Raw genomic sequence first — 27,348 nt, 5'->3', positions numbered from 1 at the left:
CAGTGCAGTCATCCTGAGTCTGCCGTCAGGCTGGATCTGTTAGGAAAACAGGATCTTTTTCTAGTAGCCTGTGTCTTGCTTGTCTGTTTGCAATACTGACTGCGAGTGTGATCACTTGCTGATCACTTTAATGTCCAGAAGGTGCTAACAGCACAGTGGTAAGTAGCCCTAGATTTCATCCAGGGAAGGAAAGGCAAAGGCAGGAGAGATGGAGAAGGGAAGGCAGACAGAGGAGTGTAAAAGGAAGATGAGAAGAGAAGATTGGGCTGGCACAGTGGTGACTGCACACAGCGGTGACCCCACGTGCTGCTGAGGAATATGACAAAGAACTGAGCTGCAACCAAAATGCTGTTGCAGGTGAGGTGGGAGGCGTGTGGAGCTCTGAGTGCCATGGCTGTGTTCCCATCTGTGCCTTCTTTTCTATGAAGTACACGTGTCCCTGTCCTGTGGTGTGGTAGGCACCACGTAGCTTACCTGGCCTCCTCCCCGATGCTGCTGCTAAAGTCTGTACCTGCGCATCAGGCGCCGGGATGCTGAGCTGTGGTGCTCAGGGCCTCCAGCAGTGGAGTAAAATCCAGGGGGTGGACAGGCTCCCAGAAACCCACTGTGCCTGCTAGGAGCCCAAGAGTACAGAAAGGCTTGAAAAAGCTCATTCAATTATTGCACTTCATTTTAAGGAGGGGAGTTTGGGGGTCTTTTTTGGTTGTTGCTGGCTTTTCTGGTTTTATTCTTTGGGTTTTTTTTCTTAATCCAAGTATCAGCGTTTTCCAATATTTCTCTGCAATCACTGGGGCTGGAAACTTCAGTTTTCATTAGCTGACTGCTGGGATTCTTATATAATTCCATGATCTGTAGCTTCCAGAAAATCACCCTATATACTGAGTCACAGCAAAATGTGAGTCGCTGGCAACGCACAGCACGCTAGTGAGGTCACGTGGAAGCAACACGCATTTAATTTTATAAGTTGTCCTTACAGTAAAAATGTGGCTTATAATAATGGTTTCTTCAGCCTTCTTAGAGACTTGTTTAGCCTTAGGTAGAGTGTGGGAAGGCCACTGTTGTGTGCACTGCTGTTGTGTTACAATACAAGGTAGCAAAATTAGAGGTTTTCAGTGTCTTGGGACCTAGTAATTTGTTGTCCTTGATATGTTTCCTCTGTTGTTAATTCAGGGCTTGCACTCAAGCCCGAGTATTGTAATCATCTGTATTGTGTCGTGTGTTTGTTCCTCCCTGAGCCTGGAGCAGGCACAGAAACAAGCATGTAGTGAGAGACGCTTACACATGGGCAAAGGCGATGGCAGCTGGCTTGAAGCCTTAAAAGCCTCAGCTGGAGATCTGCCACCAAAGTGTGCACAGCTGCAGCCCCAGTTAAAAATCCTCTCTGAGTGATTAGATAGGCCAGGTACATGTCGCGGTTACCATTTAGTGTGGGGAGTGCCAGTTTTACTTCTCCAAGAACACCCGTTCCTCATAGAAGGAAGCTGGCAGTGCCCCCACGCTAAGGTTTATGCAGTGGCTTCCATTAGAGCTTCATCCTCTTACACAAGGCCTGGATTTGGCTCGCCACTAATGACCTGAGTGGGCTGCATGGGATAAACGCCTTCTGAACAGCACTATAAGAAACACCCTTACATTATATACGTATATATGTAGGTTTTAAAAAGAATAAATAGTTCTTGTCTTGTGTCTGCATAAAAGAACAATAGTGACTGCACTCAAGTATTTTCAGACTTGGTCTGATTTCATAGCTAGGATCTTTTTTGTCTAATATAAGAGGCTTCATGTAATCGCTCTTTTAAATCTACAGCTTATGTTTGACAAGTGGGTCATTGGTTAATGGCAGGAAGTAAATCCAGCTGTTTATCTTTTCAGTAAGATCACGCACTTTCTGTATGCTCTTGTCTGCTCAGAATGGAGATGTGTACATTTTTAATGGCCCTCCCTCTATTTTAGAGTAGGGGCATGAGCTTTATATTACATTTCATCTGTTCCCTACATTTAAATAAAATAAAATACAGTCACAGTAGTATTTCAGCTGGTATCACATTTGATCCACAAATTCATGGCAGCAGTTGTGGTACTATTAATTTAATTACTAGGTGTGATTTTAAAAAAGTTGTTAATTTGATTTTATAAGGAAAATTTACTGTTGCACATTGCTTGCAAGTTTTCTTGCTTCCTCATTTCTCTTCCCCAAGCCCCAGTATTTGTGTGTTGCTGTTAGCAGATGCACCTTTCACTAAAGCAGGCCAGCAGTAGCTTTCTCCCAACTAGCTTTGCCTCTTAACAACCAGGCAAGGACATTTTTTGGCTAATTTGAAATTTCGGGATTTCAGAAAGTGCTTGGTAAGCTTTCTGTAGGGTGCTAGTATCTAAATAAAACACTTGCAGCACTAGGTTAGTAAAGGGCTCAAAGTATTCATGGAAACTTGGTCTAATATGTCAAGTTCCAAAAGTCCTCGTAGGGAATGCCTGTCAGTGAGAGAAGTTTCTTGATGCAGTTTGCATTTTTTTTTTTTTTTTAAATTCAAACTATTAATATAAGAGTAACACAGTTAAAGCTGTCTGTGAAAATTATTTTTCCTCTTCATTTGAAGGCTAGTTTATTCATAAAGACTTAGGAAGAACACTAAGATGATAATGAACATTGACTCACCATTGGAAAAAGTCCGTTTTCCATCAATAAATGAGGAAATTAAAACTTCAAGATTAGTAAGAGTATTGTGTAATTAAGTTGTGCTTAAAAGAACAGTTTCTTGCTCCCAAACACTCTAGCATTTGAAAATAGTAACTATTACTTACAAGTGTGTTACAGGTCTAAATACTTAACAGCAAGTTAAAAAGCATGTGTGTAAGAAGTTACCAGAAAGTAAAGAACACAGTGCCTCAGATGCTTGCATTTGGCCTGTAAGGAGCCTGAAATAACTGAGAGCAAGTCTGTTTGAATGGTAAGACAAATTTCTGTTAAAAAATTGTGTGTGTAATACATATACTTGTTCTAGCCCAAAGAGGAAGCACTCCTTCCTTTCTCTGTGAGCTAGTGATCACAAACAAATCCTTGCCACCTAGTTTTTCCGAGGTGCCTCAGGGATTTCAGCTTTTTAGTATGTTAATGGCGGCAACGTGTCAGCAAGGTGTGCAAATTCTGGGTGTTATGTAGCCCTTAAATACAGGTGTCACTTCTTGGGATGGCTTCGTGTGAATGTGCATGCACCTTAGCAGGCAAGTACTGTAGCACATTCCTCTCAGCCTGGATGAAATGAGGTGTAATTAGCTAATGACACTATGTTAGCTGGACAATAGGTATGCTGGGGACTTTGTCTGAGGGAAGGAAACCAATTATTTGACCCAGGTTCTCTGCAGGTGGCTGATGAAGGAAAGTGGAAATTGCCCAAGCCTACAAAGGATTATGCTTGACAAAGGAAGGGTGGGAAAGAATGGGAGAAAGAACAATGGGGAAACCTCAGGTGTGGAAGAAATCCTGAGATAAAAGGGAGGAGATGCTCATCTAGTTGTAGCAATGGAGAAATGGGATAGGATTTGCTTAGCTGCAGAGCTGGAAGTACTGCATGGATCAGAAAGCAAACCCTGGAAGAAAGGATGGGGACCCACCATAGTGGTGCTGAGGATGAAGCTTGCACAGACTTGTGACAGTGTTTTGAGGAAGCTCGTCATAACAGCAGGGCCTGTTTCTGTGCTTGTAAAATGAGGAAAGCTGACAGAAATCAGTTTTTGTAAAATGCTACAAATGTCCCGGATAAAAAGCAGTTATCAAGAGAAGGGGCAGGCAGCATATAAACAAAAAAGCACACCGCTTTCTGTATAACTTCTTGGCATTTGCTGATTTGATGGGCATGTGAGACGCATTCGCTTTGTAAGAGAATGATTTGTTGCATGCTGTAAGGACCTGAGGAAACTGTGTAGAGTATTTTGCAGCAAGGCACTGGATTCTTGGGCCAGGGTTTGCAATCACGGAAACACTCACACACTACTGAATGACTTGGCAGTGCGATTTTGATCCCGGTCAGGCATGAATACGCTCTGTATTTCTTTCACATTAGCTAGAGTATGTAATAATGTTTATGTTGGCTTTTTGCTGGGTGTGGGAGGAAAGATGCTTACTTTGTCCCAGGAAACTGTTAATTAACCCCTTCAAGTCTTGGTTTGTAATGATCCAGCCCTTTCTGTCAGCTGGTTGAAGCATTTTTGATCCAGTAGTAGGTATCCAAAAACTTAAGTGATCATCTGCTGAAACCATTACTTTCTTGTGCCAGCCTTCTCCCTTCCTCTTTAGCAGTGGTGAGTGTCTTGGACAGGTTGGTAAATGTTGACAAATGTAACATTCTTTGTGATGGGTTATAAACCCTGTGCAAGCTTCACATGTTCAATATCTGTAATGCTGGTATTAGACAAGGTGCAACACTGTATGCTGAACAGATCTTAGCCAATAATTGTTCCAAAGCATTTAAACTTCTCCTCCTTATGTTATATGCAGGTATCGGATAGTCATGTGGAGCATTAAATTACTTGGATAACATGTGCAAATCAAATGGCTATCAGCTTCACAATTCTTGTCGTACAATAGGAACAGAGAATCATTGATCCTAAGAGCCGTTATTAACTATTCTTGAATTCTTGGTATGTAATACCAATGCCAAGTCAAGTTTTCAGCAGAGTAATGTAACAAGTTATGTTGAAAGTCATCATCTACCAATAAAGGTATCACTTTAGTGTGGGATACGGCCATATCAGATTTTCACATTAGAAACTTCTGCCCTTGACAAATGGTGCTGCAAAGCTTCTCCTTTGTCCTCCCCCATGCCCCAGTGTTGCTTTTATGAAATATATCATTAGACTGAAATGCCTTCAAAGTATATTGCTGATATTTTCAGTGTAGAACAGTAAGAAGGAACATCAGAGAGGTAGATTGCCCACTCCTACCTGATTTTGTCATCCTTCTGCATTTTTCCAGACACCCCTCTTGAGCCCCAAGAAAGCCAAAGATTCCTCAAGAGCTGAAAATATACGAAGAAATGCTAGACTTCTCTACTCTCTCACATTTCCAAACCCTTCCTGGCTTTTACCGTTTATAACTTGTTTCATTGGTTTTGTTTAGGATATGAATGTCTGAAGCTCTGACTTTTTCCAATGGTAAGAGTCATAAGCTGTCCTGTATAGAAACAAAAATCCCAAATCCTCTCTTCTAGAACACTAATCTCACTTTCATTTAATTAAAGTTTTGTCATTCTCTGAAAAAGTCTAGGAATCCAGATTACCTGAACATTTTGAATGTTTTTATTTTGGCTTCTCATAATCTTTACATCTGAACTCTGACAAAACAAGCCTGGAAAACTAGTTAACACCTCGGTGCAAATGGAAGTGGTGATGGTAAATCTAGAACAGCTCCAGCCAAATAATTCCATGTAAATGCACGTGAATGAGCCATGAGTCAACCTCCCGCCTCAATTCCTTTCAATCAGTATTAAAGGCAGAGTGAGACAGAGGAGTCCTTACTCTAAGCATTTATTGATCACAGCCTCTGTTTACAGGTTTTTGGATGAAAGCAGCTCCCCAAGGTGTGCCTGAAACTCTGCTATAGCCCGGTGGAGATCACTGAACACAAATGTAACAGACACTAAAGAATTCAAAATTTTGGTTTGGTCTGGAGTTAATAGAAGGAAAAAATTCTTCTCTTTGGAACCATCCTTCACTGAGAGTTTCCTGCTCTCACTGGAGCTTTTTGTTACATAGGAAGTGTGGGATAAAAATGTTTCAGATATTCAGTGTGAACTTTTTATGTTTTAAGTACGGAATCCTTTGATGTATACTGAAGAGTGCTTCTTTCTAAATAGGAATTTGGGTTTTTTCTTCGAAGCAGTTGGATTTAGCTAAACTCTGAAAGGGCTGGATTTAATAAATGTTCACTAAATCTGTTTATTAATTTTAATCTAACCAATATTAAAAGTATATAACTAGTCTTAAAATATCTCTTCTGTTCAAGGGTTTCTGAAATCCTGTTTCTGTGAACAAAAAAACCTCCTGGTTTTGTAGACAGTGTTTGAATCTTGAAATAATCCTCTGATTTCTGTTTGATTTCTACAGTAACTATAAAAGGTAACTGCTGCCTTTTTAAAGAAAAATACCCACAGGCTGTGGCTCTTCAAGACCTCTCTCTTTAGTGAGGAATTCATACACTAATGGTCAGATTGGATTTGCAGCTTATTAGGCTAAATTTTCAAGAATGCTTAGCGGACAAAGACCTCAAGTTTTATTTTATTCTTCCTCACAGGCACAGAACACTTATTAAAATATTAAATGTGACCTCTGAAATATAAATATGTCTGTATATTTAAAAATAGACTTGAATTACCTCATAGGGATGTGGTCCATGCACATTGTGTAATTGGGACAGCCCTCTCTTTCTTTCTCTTTATCTGTCTCTCTCCAGGGAAGGCAAATAATCAAGAGTTTGCTTAAAGTGGCAACACTATAATCCCCAAGGGTGGGAAGCTCATTCTTTATCTACAGGATGTCTGGAGTGATAAGTAGCTGTTTTATTAAAACTCATGCAGTGTTTCTTTGTCCTGACAAAATTATCATTTGCTGTTTGGTATGGTGAGTTTAAATGCAACGCGCCCTGAAATTTAAGGCATAGAATGAAGTAATAGGATGGAGGTGGGAGAATTTATTCAGTGCTGTATAAACAAAGAAAGTCTATAAAGTTATAGTTTTGAATTTTCACTTGAAGTGATTTTACGCCGCAGTGGGAGCTTTCCTTTGGGCTGATCTGTGTGGTTGACAGTATGTCAGTGAAACGGGAAATGTGAGTTCTTCTGCATAACCCGGGTCAGCTTGAAACTTATCACACACCACATCATATCTGATATATGTTAACCGTGTTAGTAACATTGCTGTTGCTAATTCCTTTATGAACATTTCTGTGTAGTACGTTATCATTACAGTTTAGAACTGTGCACTAATTTAGGCTGGCACAAGGCAGTGCTCTCTAATAGACATGCAGTTGCAGGTACCTCATTTGTACTTCCCATAGATAACATGCAAATCCGGATCTCCTAAGTCTTCTGTTCTTAATTTACTAAATGAAACTTTTATTCATGGTATATACTATCAGAAATTAGGCTGATTCTGATGCAGCCTAATTAAGTATGCTCATGGTTATATCCATCTTACTGGATCTACTCATGCTGGGAATAATGTCTATGTACCTTAATGAACTGGGGCTTCCTTGAACAAGCAAGGTGTACGCAAGACTTAACAGAGTAACTTTTTTTAGCTCTTCCCAAACTTTCCTCCTGATTTGCCTTATTCACTTATTTTCAAATCTAAACACTGTTGGCCAGCTCCTTCAGGGAGAGCCTGTTTCTCCATGGGTTTCTGATAAACACACACACTTGAGTGCTAGAAATAACTGATTTTGCTCTACAGTGTGTAAATCTGTTGCTTTGCAGAATTCTGTTAATCTTCATCCTGATAACAGAAGACTATGAGAACAGTTAAATTAGAAAAGCAGGCTACATTGGTCAGGACTGCTGCTTTACAAAAGCTGTTACTACCTTCTAACTGCCTGAAATCCAGTTTTCTCATTCTCTTTCCCAGTGGAAAAACTTGTGACGTGTGTTCATGAAACTCCTCTGAAAAGTAAAGTACATGGGCCAAAATAATTATACTTGCATGGTGTTTGCTACAGTTTGAAGTTGTAGCTGAGGTATATTCTGAGAGTAGTGCAAGGAATATCACACTGATTCTTTTACGAACTTGAATGTGAACAGAGATGTCAGAGATGAGGGATGCTCGTTGGCCACTCTAGGGTTAAATGCGTTTTCTTGATCTCACCCCCTATTCCACACCCCACCCCTACCCCCCCCCCACATTTCCCAAGCAGTGGGGAATTTCTACAGTCATTAATTGTATTTATGCTTGCCTATGTCACATACAAAGCTCCCTAAAACTGTGTTTGTTTTTTTCATCTTCTGACAAATGTTTCAGCAGAAGTCTCTAGCATGGCAATCACCTCTGTTTTCAGAGCCTGTGCACTGGGCACTTCTTATCGGCATTAAAATACTCATAATTTATTTCCACATTAGCTGCCTAGTATAAAATTCTGGCTTGAGCATGCCTGAGGTCTTTCTAACACTGCATTTTGGGCTTTTAGGGGATTTCACTCTCAGGCATTATAAATTACGCTACATGGCCTTTTTACTGCAGTAAGTGAGGCCTAGAGCGAGTAAGGAGAGAGCAACTGAAAATGAAAGCTCTGAGGAGGAAGGAGCAACCAGATTTTGGAGAATGACATTTAGGCCTGTTGCAGTTCTTGCTAGTGTTCACTCTACCCAGTTTACCACAGCAGAAATCAAAGTACTGGAATGCATGTGCTGGGGTAGGGTGGTGCATTTTTCATCTTCAGCATGCCTGGGACTTGCTGTATTCTCCGGGAGAAGCGTGGGATCACCTTGTAGCCAAAGTCAGGTGGGAAATGGGGAACAGCAGGCTAATGTGGCACAGGAGCGGGTTACCCTGAGAGGATGTGACATCTCCATCCTTGGAGATTTTCAAGATTTGGCTAGACTATGGTCATGTCACCAAACGTGACCTGATCTCGTGTTGGTGATAATCCTGCTCTGAGTGGGAGATTGGACTGGACGACCTCCATAGGTCCCTTCTAGCCATTGCTTCTGTGGTTCTCAGTGCTTGAAGATCTATTACATCAGGTTTTGTAATTCCACCCTTCGGCATTAATTGCTTTCCTGGCTCTTTGCTTTGCTTAGTCTGCATATCACTTGCGAGTACTAGATTTCGGCACTTTCAACATACCATAGGTGGGGTTTTTTATCAACACCATGTTGACCTTTCATTCTTCAAGCTGCTTTTCTATTTGTATGCCTACTGCATGTAAAATCTATGAAGGCAGCACAGATGCACAGGCACCTAATAACAGCAGTAGGTTCCTCTTTCTTGTTCTGTGTCGCTGGATCCACGTCCGAGACTTCTTTGCTCAGAACGATGAAAGTGGGAAGAAGGTGCTGGTGGCTTCCTGCACGTAAAGATAAGAGTCGTGTTTGTGGGCCACGCAGTGCCTGGAAACAGAGATGTAAGTGGAGGCAGTGCCATGCATATGGAATCCATATTGTGCCCTGTGCCCCACAGGCTGTGCTAGATCAACTGAAGAAGCATGCGCCTTCTGAAGACCAGCGCCAAGCTTCTTTTGCCGAGGCCTGGCTCAGCCTCTACAAAGGTAAGGTACTGCGTTGAGGCAGCGTGTGTTTTCTGACCTTGAATCCTAATGCAGAGGCAAGAAGGGATCTGAAGCGAGGCTGCTGTGCTGTCCTCACCTGCACTTCTCTCCTGTAGCTTTGCCAGTACATGTTTGAAACAGATTTGGAAACTTCAGTAAAGAAGCTTCTGTTCTTTGCCACTAGTGAAGAAATAAAAATATTTTTACAAGTTAGAGTAGCAGAGTGTTTTACTGCTCGCTGCCTAGCGGAGCAGGTAGGGTTGTGTCTGGCAGCTAAAGACCTGCTATAGATTATTTTTATATTCTGTCACCATGTAGCATTTCTGGCTTCTCCATGCTCTTGAGTGTTACTAAGACACTTACTGGCCTTTTTAGCAGAATGTATTTTGTTGCTTGTTTTGTAAAAGACTCAAAGGCAACTTTCTCCAGTGGGTTTACTGTTGCCAGATGAATGGAACATTTTTCAATAAAGTATGTCAACTGCAAATGTCCGTAGGTTGGTTACTGAAAGCAAAATTTGAGTATATTTGAAAACCTGGCAGAAAGAATAAATAAAACCTCCTGTCTTGGTGTTCAGAGGACCGTGGCAAATTGGCGGACTAATTTGAGTTTTGTTAGAGATTGCTCTGTGTGTGTGTTAATGTATACATCTGATTAAATCCAGGTAGTTTCTCAGCGGTCCAAGTGCTGTGCAGTTGGTGTTTAGTTATTGATTGTATTCACCTTACAAGCTCTCTGTGAATCCAGAGTCTATATCAGGAGCGTAATCATGCAAACTAAGCTTTCAGCAGAGTGTCCTTTCAGTCTGAAAGGTTAGATAAAGATTAGTTAAAATTTTGTAAAATCACTTTCTTTGTGCAGAAAAAAAATCTGAGGTATAAACCTGGTCAAGTTTTATTAAAATATCAGCATGTGCCTCTGAAAACATATTAGAAATACTCATATTGCTTCCATTTGACCTGCCACCTTAAAAGTCATTTTAAGTGTTGGATTTGGGGGTGCTTTTTTTTTTTTTTTTAAAGTTGTTGGTAGATCTGCCAAAATATTTTTTGCTCTTTTGCATCTAACAGCCTTGAGGTCACACAGAGCTGTTTAGAGACTGCGCCCATAGTCACTCTTGCTGGTTTCTGTTTAGAGAAAACAATTTGTAAACAGTTGGATAGTTTGTTTTTTCTAATGTGGTAAATATGTGAATTTTGATCCACTCTTGGGACATGAGGGTAGGTTTTACCGTGGTGGAGTTCAGATCTGCTTCTGAAGATGACCAGCATTGCTCTGGGGTTAATGTCAATCTTTGAAGGATGTTGCTATTTAGGCAAGGGGACATAAGCAGAAATCGTGGAGATATGCAGAGGGAGACAGACTGGGGGGCATAAGAAACCCTTTTAAATGAAGGGGAGGAAGAGATGAGGGGTCGTGTGAATGATGGTGCTAACACAGCTAGCAGTGCCAGCAAGTTCAGTGCTACTGCCTTGGCAAGTTTTTTCCCTTCTTGTTCCTGACCCAAGCAAGATTTTTAAAGGACGTGCCATCAAATGGTTTCTCTGTGTAAGCCTGAGAGCAGGAGAAAGCTAGAAATGTGCAGCGCAGCTTGACAGGTGTTTTACTGTGCTCTCCAGTGAAGCTGGAAGCAGGGATATAGAGCTTGGTAACTTGGACATCCTGATGATTGGGGGCGGGAGCGGAGGGTGGGTGGAAATCCAGGCGGAGTAGCAGACACAGGAACAGGAAAAAAATAGCATCAATGAACTTAGACCTTCTTATGCTTTTTTATGATTAGGAGTCCATGCTTTCTGACATCCTTGTATTCTCATACCATTTAATATTCATGCACATTTTTGTTAGTAAACTGTCTGCCGTATTAAACACGAAATCTGTTCTTGCGAGCTGCGGCCAGGGGAGCTGGCAGACGAGGGCAAGCTGTGCGCGGTGGAGATGGCCGTGACCCCGGGCACCCCGAAACGGAGGGAAGATGTTAAGGAGAGCTGGGCGGTGTTCCCCTCTTCGAATTATACTGCTGCCATCCGGGCATCGTAACCGAGCAGCGCGTTGTGGGGGCTTGTTTCGTGCTCACTGCAAAAGCCTGGGCCCGAAGCAGCTCCCCAGTGCCGGGACAAGGCGGGGGGTGTTGAGGCATCGGGCTCCGAGGTCTCGGTGGGTTCTCATGAAACCAGGGCGAAGTCGTCGCTGCCGTTCTCGTAGGGAGAGGTGGGCAGAGGAGCGGCATGGTTCCCCTCCCCGTTCCCGGAGGGGAGGCGGGCGCGTTTCTGTGCCGCCCGCGAGTGCAGGGAGACGCCGGTGCGGCGGGATGACGGTGTGGCCGCCGCGGGGGGGTGGGGGGAGGGGGGGCAGGGGGTGCGCCTGGGGCTGCCCCTAGCGCTTTGTCTCCCTGCACCGAGAAGGACCGCCTAACAGGTCGGGCCGCCCCCGCCACCCGCGGGGGACGGTGGATCCCCCCGCGCACACGGGGCGAGCGGCTCTTTGTGTGGGGGCGCGGGGCGGAGCGGGCCCGCCCCCCCCCCGCTACCCTCCCCGGGCGCAGCGGGGCGGCCGCGGCGCGGAGGGAGGCGAGGCGCGGAGTCGGCCGGTTGCCATGGCGAGGGGCGGTCACGTGGGTCGGCGGCGGCGGCGGCGGGGCTGACGTGCGGGGCGGGGCGGCGCGGCGCGGGCGGCGAGAGTCGGGTGCCGCCACCTTCCGCACACCAGCAGCGCGGGGCTCTGCGGAGCCGCGGGAGCGCCAATGCCCGGACCGACCCAAGCCCTGTCCCCAAATGGCGAGAACAATAACGACATCATCCAGGACAACGGGACCATCATCCCCTTCAGGAAGCACACGGTGCGGGGGGAGCGCTCCTACAGGTACTGCGGCAGCTAGCGGGGCGGCGGCGGCGGCCGGGGCGGGGGAGGGCTGCAGCGCGGGGGGCGGTTGCATAAGGCGGGCGGGCTGCAGCTTCCCCCCCCCCCGGCCCCGCCGGCGCGGGCGAACGGGGGCTGCGGCGTGCGGCGGCGCTCGCATTGTCCGGCTGGATAAGCGTTTGGTGAATAGGCGGGATGTCTGCGGGGGCTCGCCGCTCCCCGGCGGAAGAAAGGCTGTTAAAAACAATTAAAAAAAAAAAAAAAAAAAGGAAAAAAAGGGGGGGGGAAGGAAGGAAAGAAAGAACGAACCCCGCGCAGGCAGCCAGCTCCCCCTGGAAAGAGCCGCAGCACCTCGCTGCGGATCTCGGAGGCGGCGCCGTGCGGGAGGCGGCGGCCGGGGATGGCGGGGCGCGGGCAGCTCCTGCCCGGCCGGGATGCCGCACCGGGCATCGGACACTGCCCTGCAGGGCGGCCGGGGCCGGGGGGACGGGCGCCCCCCTCCCTCAGCACACCGGTCCGGGGGTGGTAGCGACCTCCCGCTCATCGGGGCGGGGGTGACAGCCCCCCCCGGTGCTTGCGCGGGGGGGGGGGGGGGGGCGGCTCCATCCGCCACCCCCGCCGGCCGCGGCGGCCGGAGCCAGCCCCATTTTGTATTTATTTATCGTTTTTCATTTTGGGGGGGCACGTTCTTTGTCGCAGTTGTAGGCATTTTTGATGAATCGTTTGGCATGCGTTGCTGGCAGCGCTTCTGCATTAACATCTCTGACAATATGTTCCGGCAGATAAGCTCATTAAAATTGTTTGCATTGTTTGATAAGGGTCGCGGCGCAGCCCGGAACGCAACTGGTTTTATGTGCTCCTTGCTGGCCGACTCGAAGGGTGATAATACGGCCGGTAGCTCCCCTTTTGTCAATATACAGTTATTTTAAATACTGCCTGGATGACAGCAAGCAATGCCTCTGCAGAGAACACGCCCCTTAAAGCTGATTTTCAAACAGCAGGAAATGATGCTGCTTTCAAATATCTGACTAAAGTGGCGAGTTGTATGCTCGATTAGATGAAAACAACTGTGGATGACTTGGCTTGTTTGTCTGAAGAAAATCACAATATTTTTTCTTCTGCTGAGGAATAACAGAGCTGCTACTGGCATAGCTGACCATTAATAACCTTAACAGTGATTCTCATTGTTGATCGCACACTGACGGGTGATCGTGATATGCGTCTGAGATCCAAGTGTGTGGTTTTTTTGAGTACCACAAAATTTAGTCTGTCCCTCTCTCTGAATCTACTGATACTTTGTGTAATGAAGCCCCCGTGCACACATTTAGCACAAAGTAGCAAAATTGCTTTTGTAAAGACCTATTCTTACTTGCAGAAGGATTGGAGCTCTCACTTCCTATATCTAAATTTCAGCTGAGCAGTACAAGATTCTGTTTTAGAGGAAAGCTGTATTTCCATCATGCACCTAAGCAGAAATATGAAATAGATTTGAAATGAATTATCGTGTGTCTGTCTTTAGTTCTTCTGACGTGTGTCATAGGTGCTACTGATTGCTATCTCACTGCTTTCCTTCAGAAGGGTTCTTTGGAAAACCTCTGTTGAATGGGGTTCTCCATTATCCTTTTGCAGTAGGTTTGTGTGTAATTTTCTGTAGCCATCAACAAGTCAGTCTTCTTGTCCTTCTGACTTTCATATCATACATTGAACTATGTCTAGAAAAGACATTTTGCGAGGCTGCTGTGTTAAGCACGTGATGACAGAAATAATTATATCACTTGCCCGATTTTCCAGAAACTGTTGAAGTTATTCTGCATCTGATTAGCCTTTCATCCAGAGGAATACTCCTTAGTCTTGTAGAGCTTTGTATCCATTTGTATCCATATCTAGAGCAATATAAAGGAATGCAGAACTACTAATGTTAACGCGTGTTATTTTGGGGCAGTAAATAAATAACCCAATTCAATATATTTCAGAAATAAACCTTTAATGCAGAAATAAAAATTTCCACTGGGGAATCGTATTTAGGTTCTCTTTGCCTTGTGGAAACCTACCCTGATCTAGAGAGTCATGGCACCCATATCTGTTGATTTTCCCCCTTTCTCCAGGGGGAAGAATGATACTTAATTTGTTTTAATCTGTAGCTCCAAGTACTTTATGAAGAAAATGTCAACTGTAACGGAAAGGAAACCTTAAAGAAAATACGTGAAAACTGTGGTGAAACTTCTCCTTGATACTGGAAAAGGATGGGCTTTTAACTCCCATGAAAACCTTTAGTAGCTAGGCTAGTTTGGTCCTTGCTAGGTTTGAGCTGCAGCAGAAGATCGCTAAATGTAACAGATTAATACCATCAGTATTGTGCCTACTGCCACGCTGGGCTGTTGGTGCCATGCTGGCTTTGAAGCAGACTTACGGAGCAGCCTGTACAACTTCGCCATATGACACATCCAGTTGCCATGCCTCTGATTGTCGGGCTGGTTTGTTCCATCTGTATCTAGAAATATGGAATTAATATGTCATTAAACACAGCCTAGAGCATGACATCGGATCAGCAGTTGTACAGATCTAGAAGTACGTACTTCGCTCGCAATATGCTTCTGTGTACTGCAGCTTTGCTCTTAAGTTAAACTGCATCCACCATATGTTTAGAGGTTCAGTATTTGCCTTTCACTTCTCTCTCCTGTAATGTCAGAAATGCTTTCTCATTTTACTTCTTTTACTATGATCTGTTTCATAAATATTTTAAAACAGAAATAGTGTTTGTTGATCAGAATAAATTTGTGTTTACCGGTTTAGGTATTCTCAGACCTAAAAAAAAAACCAAACCTTTACTGTTTCAAATAGCAGCTCCTACCAAAGATTTGATATCCAGCTCCTGAAGCAGATTTAAAAAGAGCTGAAGTTTATACCATTTTACAGACTAGGAAGCTGACATGGAAGGATTTGCCCTAAGTTATCCACTAAGTTGAGGATGCAGCAGGGAATTGAACCTATACCACATGAGTCCCAACCATGTGCTCCTTACGCAAAGCCACAAATAGTTTTCCCAAGTCTTCCAAAGGACATATTATATTTTGCAGACTGGGACATACAGGCCCAAGGTGTTAAGTTTCTCATCTAGCCTTACTTAGCTGGTAAATGGAAACCAGGCACTTTGGCATAAAAGTTAGTCACAGGGAGATGTTACCTTTCAGAGTAAATAACTGTAATCAATCTGTGTTTCTCTAGTGAAATGCTGTTTCAGGCGCTCCGGATCAGGAGACTGACTTTAAAATTTGGTTGGAACTGAGGTGTCATTTTGTTGGCCCAAAATAGATTTGGGCTCGTTTCTGAGAACAGCATTACATTTAATTGTAGTTTTACTTGTATGTTCAAAGAAGACTGAAAAAATTCAATGAGAAACCAAATCAACAGCTGTGTGGAGAGTTTTTTTAAACAGAGCATGTCTGCAGTGCTTTTTTGCCAGACTCTAGGCATCTTGTGTGGTTGATCAGCTCATCATATTTTTAAAAGCTAGCTGTACAAAGAGTTTGAATATTTCCAGGTTTGAATGGCATACCTGGCCTGAACCACTCTGGTCTAAAAGGGACAAATGGTTGTACCCTCCTTTGCAGGATACCACGCCTAACTTCTGGTTTATCTATGTGCTGCTAGAAAAATGGTTTTCTGGTCCTTTGTACACTGGCTATATTTAGTTTTATACCCAGAACTCTCACGAAGGAGGGGGAAGGGGGCTAACTTCCTGATTATTTTTCTTCAAATCAGTAAGCTGAAAGAAACTAAAACAAAAAAACTCTTTTCTGTCTATGAGTATGTACCTTTCTAATGCTATCTGTTTTAAATATTTGGTTTTCCTAAGTGTCGTCTTCCTTTTAGAAATCATTGTTTAAGCCACCGATGTGTGATGGTGCAGTGCACAATAATGAAAGCTGGACGGAAGCGGCGATTTCCTCACCCGCCGCTGAAATAAACTGTGGGGTGTTACAGAGTGTATCTGGCCATCTTTTACGGCAGTGTGAGCTGATAACTTCCATGATGAAAGTCGAGACTTACGTTATAGCAAAATCTGTTTTGGTCTTTGCCTTCCCAACTCCCGATGAATTGCCGGACGCAGGCTGGCCCCGTGCGGCAGAGAGCATCCGTCCTTCTGCGGGACGCGTCCCTGCCACTGTCTCTGGTGACTCTGTGCCTTCCACACATGTGCAGCTTTACTCAGGGTACAAAGGGAGGCTTACTGCTTCGCCTTACTCTGGGCAGAAGGCATTTCTTGCTCTGAAGTTAGGTAAGCAGGTAATTCGACTGATGTAAAAAAGACCATTTGTGTTGATAAAATTAATATATTAAGGCCCAAACTTGCTGCGAACTGGGAAGACGATACAGAGTAAAAGCAGTGAGTTGTCTTCTCACTTCATAGTACAGACAGGCCTGCCTGTTTTCATCCTCTGAAACTGTAAATGCTAGTCAAAGCAAATGCTACTGAATATATCAGTAACTGAAACATTATTTTCAGAGGTCTTTGCTCTTGGCCTAACTGCTCCTGTTGCAGATTATGAGAATTTTGCCCTAGATTTCACTGGAAGCAGGAGAAAGGCAATAATAAATGTTTGTTTTAAAAAACCCCATAAATCACACCCCATAAATTTGGCTTGAGCTTTTCTAAAAGTGGTATTTGTGATAACCCCCTTGTCTGTCAAGCATCTGGATTGCAACAAGATAGTTACTCCCTATCCAAGAGAAGACCGTCCTGAGGGCTTAAAGTCAGCAGCTACTAGCCAGCATAAGAGGTACCGTGCAGAAATCTTTCCTTGGTTCCTGTGAGCTTGGGTACCCTCTATTTTCTCTTCTTTCACTTTCATAAAGCTGGCTTCCTGTCGCTGCCACTGCTGTTCTTCTTTAATCTTGTTTTCTGATTAGGGAGTACTCTGCCTAGGGAGAGCTGTTTTGGTGAGTATCTTCTGCTGGGCAGGTCCAGCTCTCAAAAAGTACAGGGTGAAACTGTCTGAAGATAACTAGGAATCACATGTGAGTGCATGTAAATGTCTTGGAGGGTTACGAGGATGACTCTACTCAATACTGCATCGGTAGTTTGAAGTCTAGATAGTCTGTGGCTGCATATTATTGGGCTACCTCTCTTGACCTGGATTTAGATCTTCCTTGAAGGAAGTATCTTCACAATGTTTTGGGAGTTGAGGGTGTTTGTTAAAATCAGGGTGTAAGAGAGAGGTAGCTTTATGGGAGGGGGAAGAAAACAACACTTCACAGACAACCCAGTTTGTGTAAGGAAATGAAAGCAACTTTCAGACAGTACCATCTTCTCAGCTTGCACCCAAGTTCTCTCACCAAAGAGGTCTGAGTACACCTAATTTGCACCCAGCCTCTGTGGGTTTCGGAAACATCCTGTAGGTGGGAGGCTGCGTTCTGTTTTTTATTGTGTGGTGTGGTTTTTTTCAACTACCTTGTCGAGCTGCATAGCAACAGCAGTGTGTTTCTGGCATACTAACAAAAAAAGGAGCGAGTTCAGGATATGCGAGAACTGAACCTGATGCTGTCACTTTTAGAAATAGACATTTTGGCTTCTGCCTAGTTTCTTCAGTCTAGCCTCCCTGGAAAACAGGCACTGAAAAATATGCTCGATTGTGAAAGAAAGGTGATTTGGAGGTGGGGCTGTGGACCAAGAGAGCCTGATTAAAGCTATTTCGTTGAGTTTTTCCTTTGCTGCACGAATGGCTAGTTTGAGGGAGATGCAGCTACCTCATGACAAGCAGGCTGGACCCACAGGAGTGTTCTCCCAGGTGGCATACCTGGACTAACATTTTGAGATATAAAACTTGTTTTGGGAGGCAGTAGGAAAAAATAAGTGTAGTAGGTCTACATTTCAAGCCTTGGTATTTGAATGAGTGACTTATTTTTAAAAATATCTTTGGAGGTTTTGGTTTTGGGGCTTGGGGGAGAGGCTAATTTAATTTGACAGTCTTTTCTCCTTCCGCATGCCCAAAGCTAATTATAGCAAAGGCTTGGTAAGGAAGAAGATAAATCGTGTGCCAGCTTTTCATTTTGGAGATGCAACTTGCAGCCTTTGTTTGATAATTGAAAACGAGTGGTCTTGCCACATCTGTTCTCAATCACGCAAACCACTGAGCAGGATGGCACGAAGGCTGTAGTGCGGAGTAAGCGTGGTGGTGGTGGTGGCGGCGGCGGCGGTGGCGGCAGCGACGAGAGTCGTGCTGCACCGGGACAGCGTTCGGATACTTGCGTCCTTCTTGCTCCTGGAATCCTGACCTCCAGCTAGCGGCACTGATAGCTCGTTTCCAGTATCCGTGCTAGGGAACGTAAATGGAAAACATCCGTGTTTCTTCTGTGGATGGTGTTAGCTGAGCACTGCGTAGCTGTTTGGATCTTGCACAGATCTCTGCTGCCTGACTCACCGATAAAGCATCTTCTTCATATTGTTTCATTATAATTAGGTGGGAGGGGAAGGGGAATATCAGCTATAAAAGTTTACTGAACATGCATTTAACTGTTGGGGTTTTAAAAGCGGTGGCTTTTTTATTTTTAACACAATTCTGCTGTCTTCATGCTATCGCATATTTAATTCAAAATTAAAATCTTGCCTGTGATATTTTGACGGAAGTTTGTCTAGTTTTCTGGTGGTATACTAAGTTATTAAGTATTTGATAGAGAAGGCTCTGTATACTGAAAGCACACCCATTAAATGGTTCAGCTTAACCACTTTGAAATGATTTCTTGTTTCCCATAGAGCCCCATGCTTTGTGAAGGGTGCTTTTGTGTTAAAGCTGGTTTTTTGCTATGCTATCCAAACAGGAAGTGTAAACATTCATCAGTGAGTCGAGACTTAAGGATGTAGCTTCCATAGGAAATCCTACAACTGTGCCAAATCGTTCTGCCTGGAGATGAATTTGCCATGCAGGTCATGGTCTTGATCTTCTGGCCTTGAGTACGGCCACCTTGCATTGCTTACTTGTGTTGACTGGGGGAGGGAAAAGGTTTGAAATACGGGTGAGGTGATGGAAGACGGAGCCTGTGAATCTGGGTCCTGCACGAGAGGAGGGGCAAGGACAGAAACATTGGTGTGAGCTCGTGTGAATTTAAACAGAAACTTAGAGTGGTCTGGAACAATATTTAAACAAGCTATGCAAACTGAAAAATTCTCAGTTTGGAGTTTGGGATTTCTTCTGTGTAAAATGGGCCCTTCTCCAGTGTGGCAGTTGACAGAGTAAAGGAATAGCTTATTTTGCTCTAACGGTATAGTGTAAAGCAGTGCTGTATGTCCTGTTTTTGCCTATGGTTGTGTGTATTGTTTCAGAGGTTTAATTTTCAATATTATGTTTCTTGTTAATTTGGAACCCTGAGAGCTAGTTAGCAAGATCCATGGACTTCAGTTTTATCTTTTAGGAGTAACTCAAGTGAATATCCCCCCTACAGAGGGGTTCCTTAGTACTGTACAGATTTCCTACCCAAGCAGCTGTAATTATTCAGAGATGCACATGAATGCAAATTCCTGCCTGTCACTCTGGAATGCAGTGTTGATGCTCGGAAGGGCTTGCTGGCAATATGTATTAAACAATTTTGGGGGAATGAAAATTCGTTTTAGGCAAATTTTACATGGTTGTTATGCTTTGCTTCTTAAGGTTAATCTTTGTGGAGCTAGCCCAGTAATACCATGAATAGGAAGCACTGAAATATTTGAAGGAGAATATGCATTTGCTTTACTTATGGATTCAGTGTTATACAAATCATAGCTTGTTAAAATAACTATAGAATCTGTGAGTAATTGTTTGTATGGAAGTGGAGTACATAACCCAGTGATATGAAAGTCCCACGGGAGCTTTCGTATACAGAAAGACTATGGTTTGTAGGAGTGCTGAGAACATGGAGGCAGTGAAATGATAATTGGTTGAATAGAAGGGATACATTTTCCTAAAAGGACAGCATTCATATGTAAATAGCTGTTCTGTTGGAAACCTTGTTATGCAGAATGGCATTAATTATATTTTACTGAATTATTGTTTGGGATCCATCTTACCCTTTGCCCATATTCAAAGTTATGCAAGATGTAGATTCTGAATCAGGATCTGAAAACACTGTTTTCAGTCAACACATTCATGTTGTGCCAGTTGTCAGACTCAAGGAGGCATAAGGAGTATTTTCTTTTTTTTCCTTTAATGTATATTTCTGCCTGCAGAAGTTTGGCTCTCCAATGTACATTTTTCATCTGTGGTCCCCAGGTGTGAAATGAGTTTTACAGCAACGGGGATGCTGTATAACTGCCCTGTCTCTTAAGCAGCTCTATTTTTAATATGGTGAGGTGTTTTTTCCACTACCACCTTAAGCACCCCCCCTCTAATTGCCCCTGAGGTGCTACACGGTATGGACCTGGTGGTGCTGGTGGACAAGATGAACATGAGTCAGCAGCGTGCTCTTGCAGGGAAGAAGGCCAACCCCATGCTGGGCTGCATTAGCAGGCATGTAGCCAGCAGCTCCGGGGAAGTGATTATTCCCCTCTGGTGCTTCTGAGACCACATCTTGCATACGGTGTCTGAATTTGGCCTCTCCAGTTTGAGAAAGACAGTGACATAATGGAGTGAGTGGGGCGGAGGGCCACCAGGGTGGTCAGGGGGCTGGAGCATGTGAGCTGGGTTTGGTCAGCCTGGAGAAGACAGTGCTCAGGAGAGGGGAAGATTTCATTGCAGTCTTTAGCTGTCTTAATGGGGGGGGCGGGGAGGGGTGTAGAGAAGATGGAGTCAGGTTCTTCTCTGAGGTGCATGGGGAGAGGATGAGAGGCGATGGCAGTCAGCAGCTGCAACAGTAGAAATGACTTTAGGTATTGGGAGAAAAATTTTCACAGTGGGGACGGTCAAACGCTGGAAGAGGTTACCTGGAGAGGCTGTGAAGTATCTGTCCTTGGAGAGACTCGAAACTCAGTTGGATGGGACCGTCGGCAGACTTCTCTTGCTGGCTCTGCTGTGAACGGGAGGTTGGAGCAGATATCTCTGGAGTTCCCCGCCTACCTGAGTCACTTTATGATCCTATTCTGTAACTCTAATAGGCATAAACAGCTCTTGAGTTCAAAATGTAGCACACAAAGTCACGAAATCAAGCACTTTAAAAGTGAAAGAAATATCATATGGCAACAAATTTAGTACTACCACCAAGGTGAAAACATCCTATCGTCAAAGGTTTCAAATGGAAAAGAAAAATGTGTGTATGCAGTCTCAGTTCGACTGCATCAATTTCAACTGTTTTCTAGCTTAATTCTTGCAAAAGCTATACTGTTGCTGCTGCTGCAGTGTATTAATTACTTCATATTGCATTCTCTAAATCACTGGGAGCAACTTCTGCAATTTAGTACCCAGGGATGACCAAAAGTTCATAGGCGCACAGTAGAGCAAAGGGATAGTTTTGCGATGTCATAAAATTAATTATGTACGTTGCAATTAAAGATTATGTCTTGAAGTTAAAAGCTGATAAATGACTCCCTCTGCTTTTAAGACATTGTGTATTTTTTCATGCAGAAAATATTAACATTATTGATAGGCTTAATCTGCAGAAAATGTTTAACTATGAGCACAGCTCTTAAACTGTGTCAGATGTGTGCTTAGTTTGACGTGCTTTTGCAGGGAGTGGTGCAGAACTGTCTTGTCGCATGACCTACAGCAACACTGAGAGGGCTGAAGAAACTAAATATTCACATTGCAGCACAGGTTATTACCTTCTTAACTGCACTTATATGTAGTCAAAGGTAATTCAAGCAATAAACTTTTTTTTTTTGCCTTGTTTATTGTGGGAGTTGAACTTGGTAATGTCACCGTTTGCCAGCTGGAAGCAATACACTTTAGGAATTGACCTCAAGATATTCCACGAAAGGAGGCTAAATCCTATTAAACAGTACACCTATGCTTCTCTTAGCTTAAGGTACAAGGCTTTACTGGGGCTCGTAGATAAAGACTGTTGTAACTGCCAGTAATTCTGTTCTTACAATCCCAGTTGCATCAAAGCAGTAAGCACCATCTAAACAACATTATTTGGGAAAACAAAGCTTTGGGCATTTCCGCCTTTAGATAGGCAGGAGATGTTAAAAGCTAAAATCTAAAAGAAAACGCCAACTTCACAGACCTTCAAAGACCAACATGGTTGAAAAAATCAGTTTTGGGGAAGCTTTACTTGATGCTGGTACTCTCAGCAATTGCGTTGGTAGTGCAACAATGGTAAAGTAAGTTTGTGGTTACTGGCACACAGCAAGAATAATACATTACATAAATCACAGATGGTTGAGCTAGCATGTTCCTAAAGGGCAATTTACTTTGTGAAGGATTAGTGAATTCTAGTTTTAGTTGCTCCAAAATTAATTTAGCAGTTAAGCAATTGCACTTAGAAGTTCAGCCCTGTTCTACATAGTCCTTGGTAGGATTAATTCTTAAGTGCAAGTCATTTACTGGTAATATCTTGAGCACCAGAATAATTTCAGAGTGTTTCCTTGTCTGTTATAGTATTAACTCATGAGAATGAGGGAAGAGGTCAAGTTACTTTGTTATCCAAACCTAAAATTAAGTGCTGTGGCTGGTAGCGTTAACACTTGAAATCTGTATGATATTAATAATGATTTGTAGGGAGTTTGTACAAGCCAAAGACAGGAGTATTTATTTGGGCCTGTTTCAACAACATTGGAGATGTCAGAACTCCCGAGATTTTTTATTATTATTATTTTTAGTCTAGCTTTCACCAGCGGTGAAGGGAGAACTGAGAGAGTGGTTGAACGCAGAGCCTAGTAAAAAGCTATATAGTGTGTTGGCCCAGTGGTCTGCAGAGGCAGTGCTGGCAGGGGATTTACATGTGGTTCAGGTCGCAGATGTCTGCTAGAGCTTGGTCCTAGAAACCTGCCTGTGGAGTGCCCTGCATACCCAGCAGAAAGCCTGGCACTTCTCCTTTGAACCCCAAATGGCAGCAGTGGGAACCCTGGACAACCTTAATTTTTACATTACAAAAATACACAGCCATGTTTTAGAGAGTGATGCACCAGTGAAAGCAGCCAGCACGATTGCCTGTTGCTTCATCTGTTGTCACATGCTTGTTTACAACTGCAGGGTAAAGGTGGCTTAAAATAAATGTTGTCTTATAGCCCTGCTCAATGTCATCACCTTTCTGCCATGATAACTTGTTCAGGGATGGAGCGAGGCTGGTTGCACAGGCGGTAGCTGTGCTGTTTCTTGTCCTTTCCTGGGTGTAAAAGAGAGAAAAGTTGATGCATGACAAAGTCCTTGTTCTCTGTATCACATTACATCATTTGCGAGTAGAAAAGGTGTATTGTAGTCCCTCTTCAGCTAGCGCAAGACCTTTCCCATGAGAGTGCTCTCCAGGTTAACTTCAGATGCCTTGGACAACCAGGCTTTATTAAGTGTACTGCAGTCTCCCGTTAGGAAACGGCAGCTACGTGTTAGGAGAAAGGCATTGCATTTCCTCTTGTTTAATCCTCCTGTTTGCCCTTCTTCCCAGACTTGTCCTTTTCTGAAACCCGTGGATGCTCAGTGCCTGTCTCCTGCTGAGTCACTGCCTCGCTGGCCTGGCTCTGTGCGGGGGTGTGAGGCGCTTGGAGGCTGCTCAGGCCCCCCGTCAGGAGGGCTGTATAGTATTACAAAATCTCATTTGCCATTACGTTATGCTTGGAGTAAATCAGCGTGTTACTTTAGCCTTTCACCTCCGAATGTATACATGTTGGGGAGGAGGAGGGGGGCGGCAAAACCCCGGATAGGTCAAAACTAAATTCATTTGGTGACTTCATCTGACTCTAGTTGGATCTCATCCCTGCTGAAACTCCCAAGCCTGCCCACAGTGTTTTCTGGACTTAAAAGGCGGAAATGGCAGGAGTCAGGAGCAGCGGGCTGCCTGCCCTGCCAGAGCTGCCGCTGGGCTGCAGCGTGGCTGCTGTGCCGGTGGGTTATGCCTCTGACATAGTGCCTCGGCTGCCCAGCAATCTGGGTGCCTAGCAGTGTTGGTTTTTCTTAATCAGGGTTTCTGATTATTTTTATCCCTTGCTAATCGGGGGCAGATGTTTCCCTGGTGTAGATGCAGGTGGCTGCTCAGGTGTGTGGCTGTATCTGCATCGTTTTGCCTGGGAGTTCACACATTGTGGGGCAGTGGGTTTGGGGACAAGCTCTCCTCCGCTGCTGTCTTCATTTTCCAGTAAATTTGCATTTGCTAAAGCACTTGGGGATCTACTGTCTGAAAATACAACTGCCCATCCATCATCTAGTGGGAGAAAAAAGATAGGAGGTTCCCCTGTTATTTGCAGAACGCAGGCTAGGAACTGAGGCTTGCTAACACATGCTGCCTCTCAAGGCATCCTTTCTCCACCATGATGAGTGTACTCAGCACTGCTGTTACCTTGCTTTATGGCACATTTTTTACCTCTTAGAAATCCTTTAGCGATGTCTGCATGTATGCTTAGTAATCTGTTATTTTCCATAAGAGGAAAAAAATTAATAAAAGGAGAATTAAAGCTCCCATGTGTGTCTTGGTGAATTGAGACTTTGTTTCACAGAAGATTAAATGTTGGTTTATTCATCAGCTTTTTTCAAGGTTTTTCTAGTTACAAAATGGTCATAGATCCTCTTCTGTTTTCTAAAATGTAGGTGTTTCTAATTGACTTGAGTTTACTATATAACATAAGTCTGAGAATTTTTCTCTGAATCAACTTTTTTTTTTTTTTTTTTACAATCCTCTTGTCTGTTGTGAAAGGTAGACTAGTTGCCAGTGCCTATTGTGAAAATTTTACAGGTTGAATGTCTTCCTTCGGGGCATAAGAGCAGCAATTTAAGCGTAAGATCTTGGAGTTGAAAGCCTGGGGCAGGGGGAGGGTAATAACTGTAAGTGAAAGCAGTTTATTTTTTTTAGCATTGCAGCCTTGCCACACTTACATTCCTCTAATTCAGCCCACTTCAAAGGTTTTTGTGGTTCTTCATTAATAAAATGCCTTCTTAATTTGTAGTAACATTCATTTTATACTGAAATTTGTGCATCCTTTCCCCATGTTAACGAGTGCCTGTCTGTTCAGCGCTGAGCACGGCTATTGTGTTGTTCAACTACTCTAAGGTGCAGTTTGAGGGTGCTGTGCACCACTGTGGTTCATTTCTAACCAGTCAGAGTGAGTATACCTATGTGGAAATGGTGGTGGCCAAAGACTCTGAATTGCTTCCATTTTGTGTAAGGTATCGATGTCTGCCTTTCTTGAACCTCTGTCCTTGTCAAGAATGTATTTTTTTAGTTAAGATTTGTTTACTCATAGAAATCGATAAGGAACCTTTCAGAGTATGCAAATACTTTCAGCCACAATTAAGATATCATGTAGTTAAGTGTTAATATCGCGTTGTACTTTTGGAGGCAAAGGTGAACCCTGGGAAAAAAAAAGGTGTTAGTATTGCTGTAGAGACATGATATGTATTACATTGCCGTACAGTTTCAGTGGCAGCAGGAGTGAGAAGGTAGTCAGAGAAATAAAAAATCTTACTTATGCTATGCAGATATGACTGGCAGATAAAAAAAATTAACTTCAAGTGAGTCAGTGAATGTGGCTTGTCCTCCTCAGGTGCCCTGATATCTTCCAAGCACTAAATCATTTTCTTGGAATTTGTAACTGTTCGTTTTGGTGAATTACCCCAATTTCATAACTGTTTAGTTATGAACTTAAACTTAAAACTATTTTGTAAAAACTGTGCAGTAGACAGTGTAATGCATTGCTAGTTATTGGGCCATCTCAGAGGTTTTGGCTCAAATTGTGTATATTGTTTGAATACTTTTGATTGTGTCTTTCAGATTTGGGGAACTGAATGTCTGAAAAAGAACCAGTATTTTTCTGCCTCTCAGATAATACGTTTTTGGGGTTTTTTTACTTTTTCGAAAAACATATGTACCACAAAACAGAATTACCACCAGTCTTTATAAGAGTTACTCAGATTTGGGTCTAAACAAGTCCTTGAGACCCGTCATAAACATTTATGTAGGTCAGAACATCCCAGCATTGGCAGGCAGCCTCTAATTTAAAAGAACAAAACTTAAAAATGCCCCAATCCAATCTAAGTAAATCTCTATTACTTTAATCTCACTTGCATTTAAACAGGGAACTGCAATGAGAACAATAGAAAACACGCTGTTTGCTGTGTTAAATGGTAATCCTGCAACATTCAAGCAATCAAAATGTACATGGATTGCCTCAGTCTTGTCTAGACTCTGTAGCATGCTTCACAAATCATTTTAGGTCTTCAAGTCAGATCCATGTTGTAAAGGTAAAATGGCATTCAGAAGTGAATGAGATACAGATCATAAAAGTTTTTTAATATTTCAAGGCTATTTAGTAACATGGGAACAGTGCACAAGAGATTTGACATTCGGCATTTTAAAAGGTGTGAATTTCTCCCAATATTACAACCAGAGGATTCTTTTCTCCTTTTCTTCTTTTTTCCATGGCAATACCTCATTGTGATTCATCTTTAACTGTTTGAGTTTCTGACTAGATAGAGCCTTTATATTGCTTGCTACAAATACCACTTCAGTTGCAGCGTGCTGATGTGAGGGCTGTGGCCATTGCCGTTGAATTTGCTGCAGGAGTACAGCATAAGTCAAAGGGAGAGTAAGAACAGCGTTGTCAGCATTGCACAGGAGCTTTTTGTGTTTTCTGTCCTCAGGACTCCTTTCAGTAAAGACAACTTCGAGCATAACAGGCCTCTAATGACTATGGCTAAGGCTGTATGCAGTGAATGTTAAAGAAGCAGGCAAGGTCCAGCTGCAAATCAGCTGCCATTTCAGGATGATATGAAAGGATGAATTTTCCTTTTACAGGGATGCAGCCACTGAGGCTGGCAGGTTTCTTCCTTCAGGGATTTTTGTTTTGCAGTAGCTTTAATCTAGAAAGCCTTTCCAACAGGAGCTACAGCAGTCTCACTTAGCTACATCTTAGCCTTTCTGTGGTATCTTTCGCTTCAGTAATTTTTAGTGTGAGATCTTTTGTTTTACTGGCAGTATCTATCCTGATGCTATCAGGTGCCAGCTTCCAGAAGGCTCTTCTTTGTATTGTCACTCAGGCTTTCTACTGCATTTAAAAACTTAACATCATACTGTGCCTAATGGTATACAACAGGAAGGCCTTGCAGGTTCAGAGGTGATGGCATATGTGGTGAGTTTTTACACTACAGATAGATTCATTGCTGTAATCCTTCCAGTCTTGCCATTAT

The 27,348-nt window shown here is 43.3% G+C and overlaps 1 protein-coding gene across 4 annotated transcripts in view; it reads left to right on the top strand.

The window, feature by feature from the left end:
• Positions 1 to 27,348, top strand: part of MAPRE2 (microtubule associated protein RP/EB family member 2) — a 93,024-nt gene that overhangs the window by 21,161 nt on the left and 44,515 nt on the right. For 2 of the 4 annotated variants that reach the window (XM_050890802.1, XM_050890801.1), the window contains exon 1: positions 11,966 to 12,112. The exons of the other annotated variants lie outside the window; for them this stretch is intronic. In XM_050890802.1, coding sequence (XP_050746759.1) covers positions 12,025 to 12,112 — 88 coding nt within the window. In that variant the 5' untranslated portion in view covers positions 11,966 to 12,024. Of the gene's footprint in view, positions 1 to 11,965; positions 12,113 to 27,348 lie in introns of those variants that run through there. 4 annotated transcript variants of the gene reach the window in all.

Source organism: Gymnogyps californianus, chromosome 2 (assembly GCF_018139145.2).
Source record: "Gymnogyps californianus isolate 813 chromosome 2, ASM1813914v2, whole genome shotgun sequence".
In the NCBI taxonomy this organism is placed as follows: Eukaryota; Metazoa; Chordata; class Aves; order Accipitriformes; family Cathartidae; genus Gymnogyps; species Gymnogyps californianus.
This window is presented reverse-complemented; position numbering and strand designations above follow the sequence as displayed.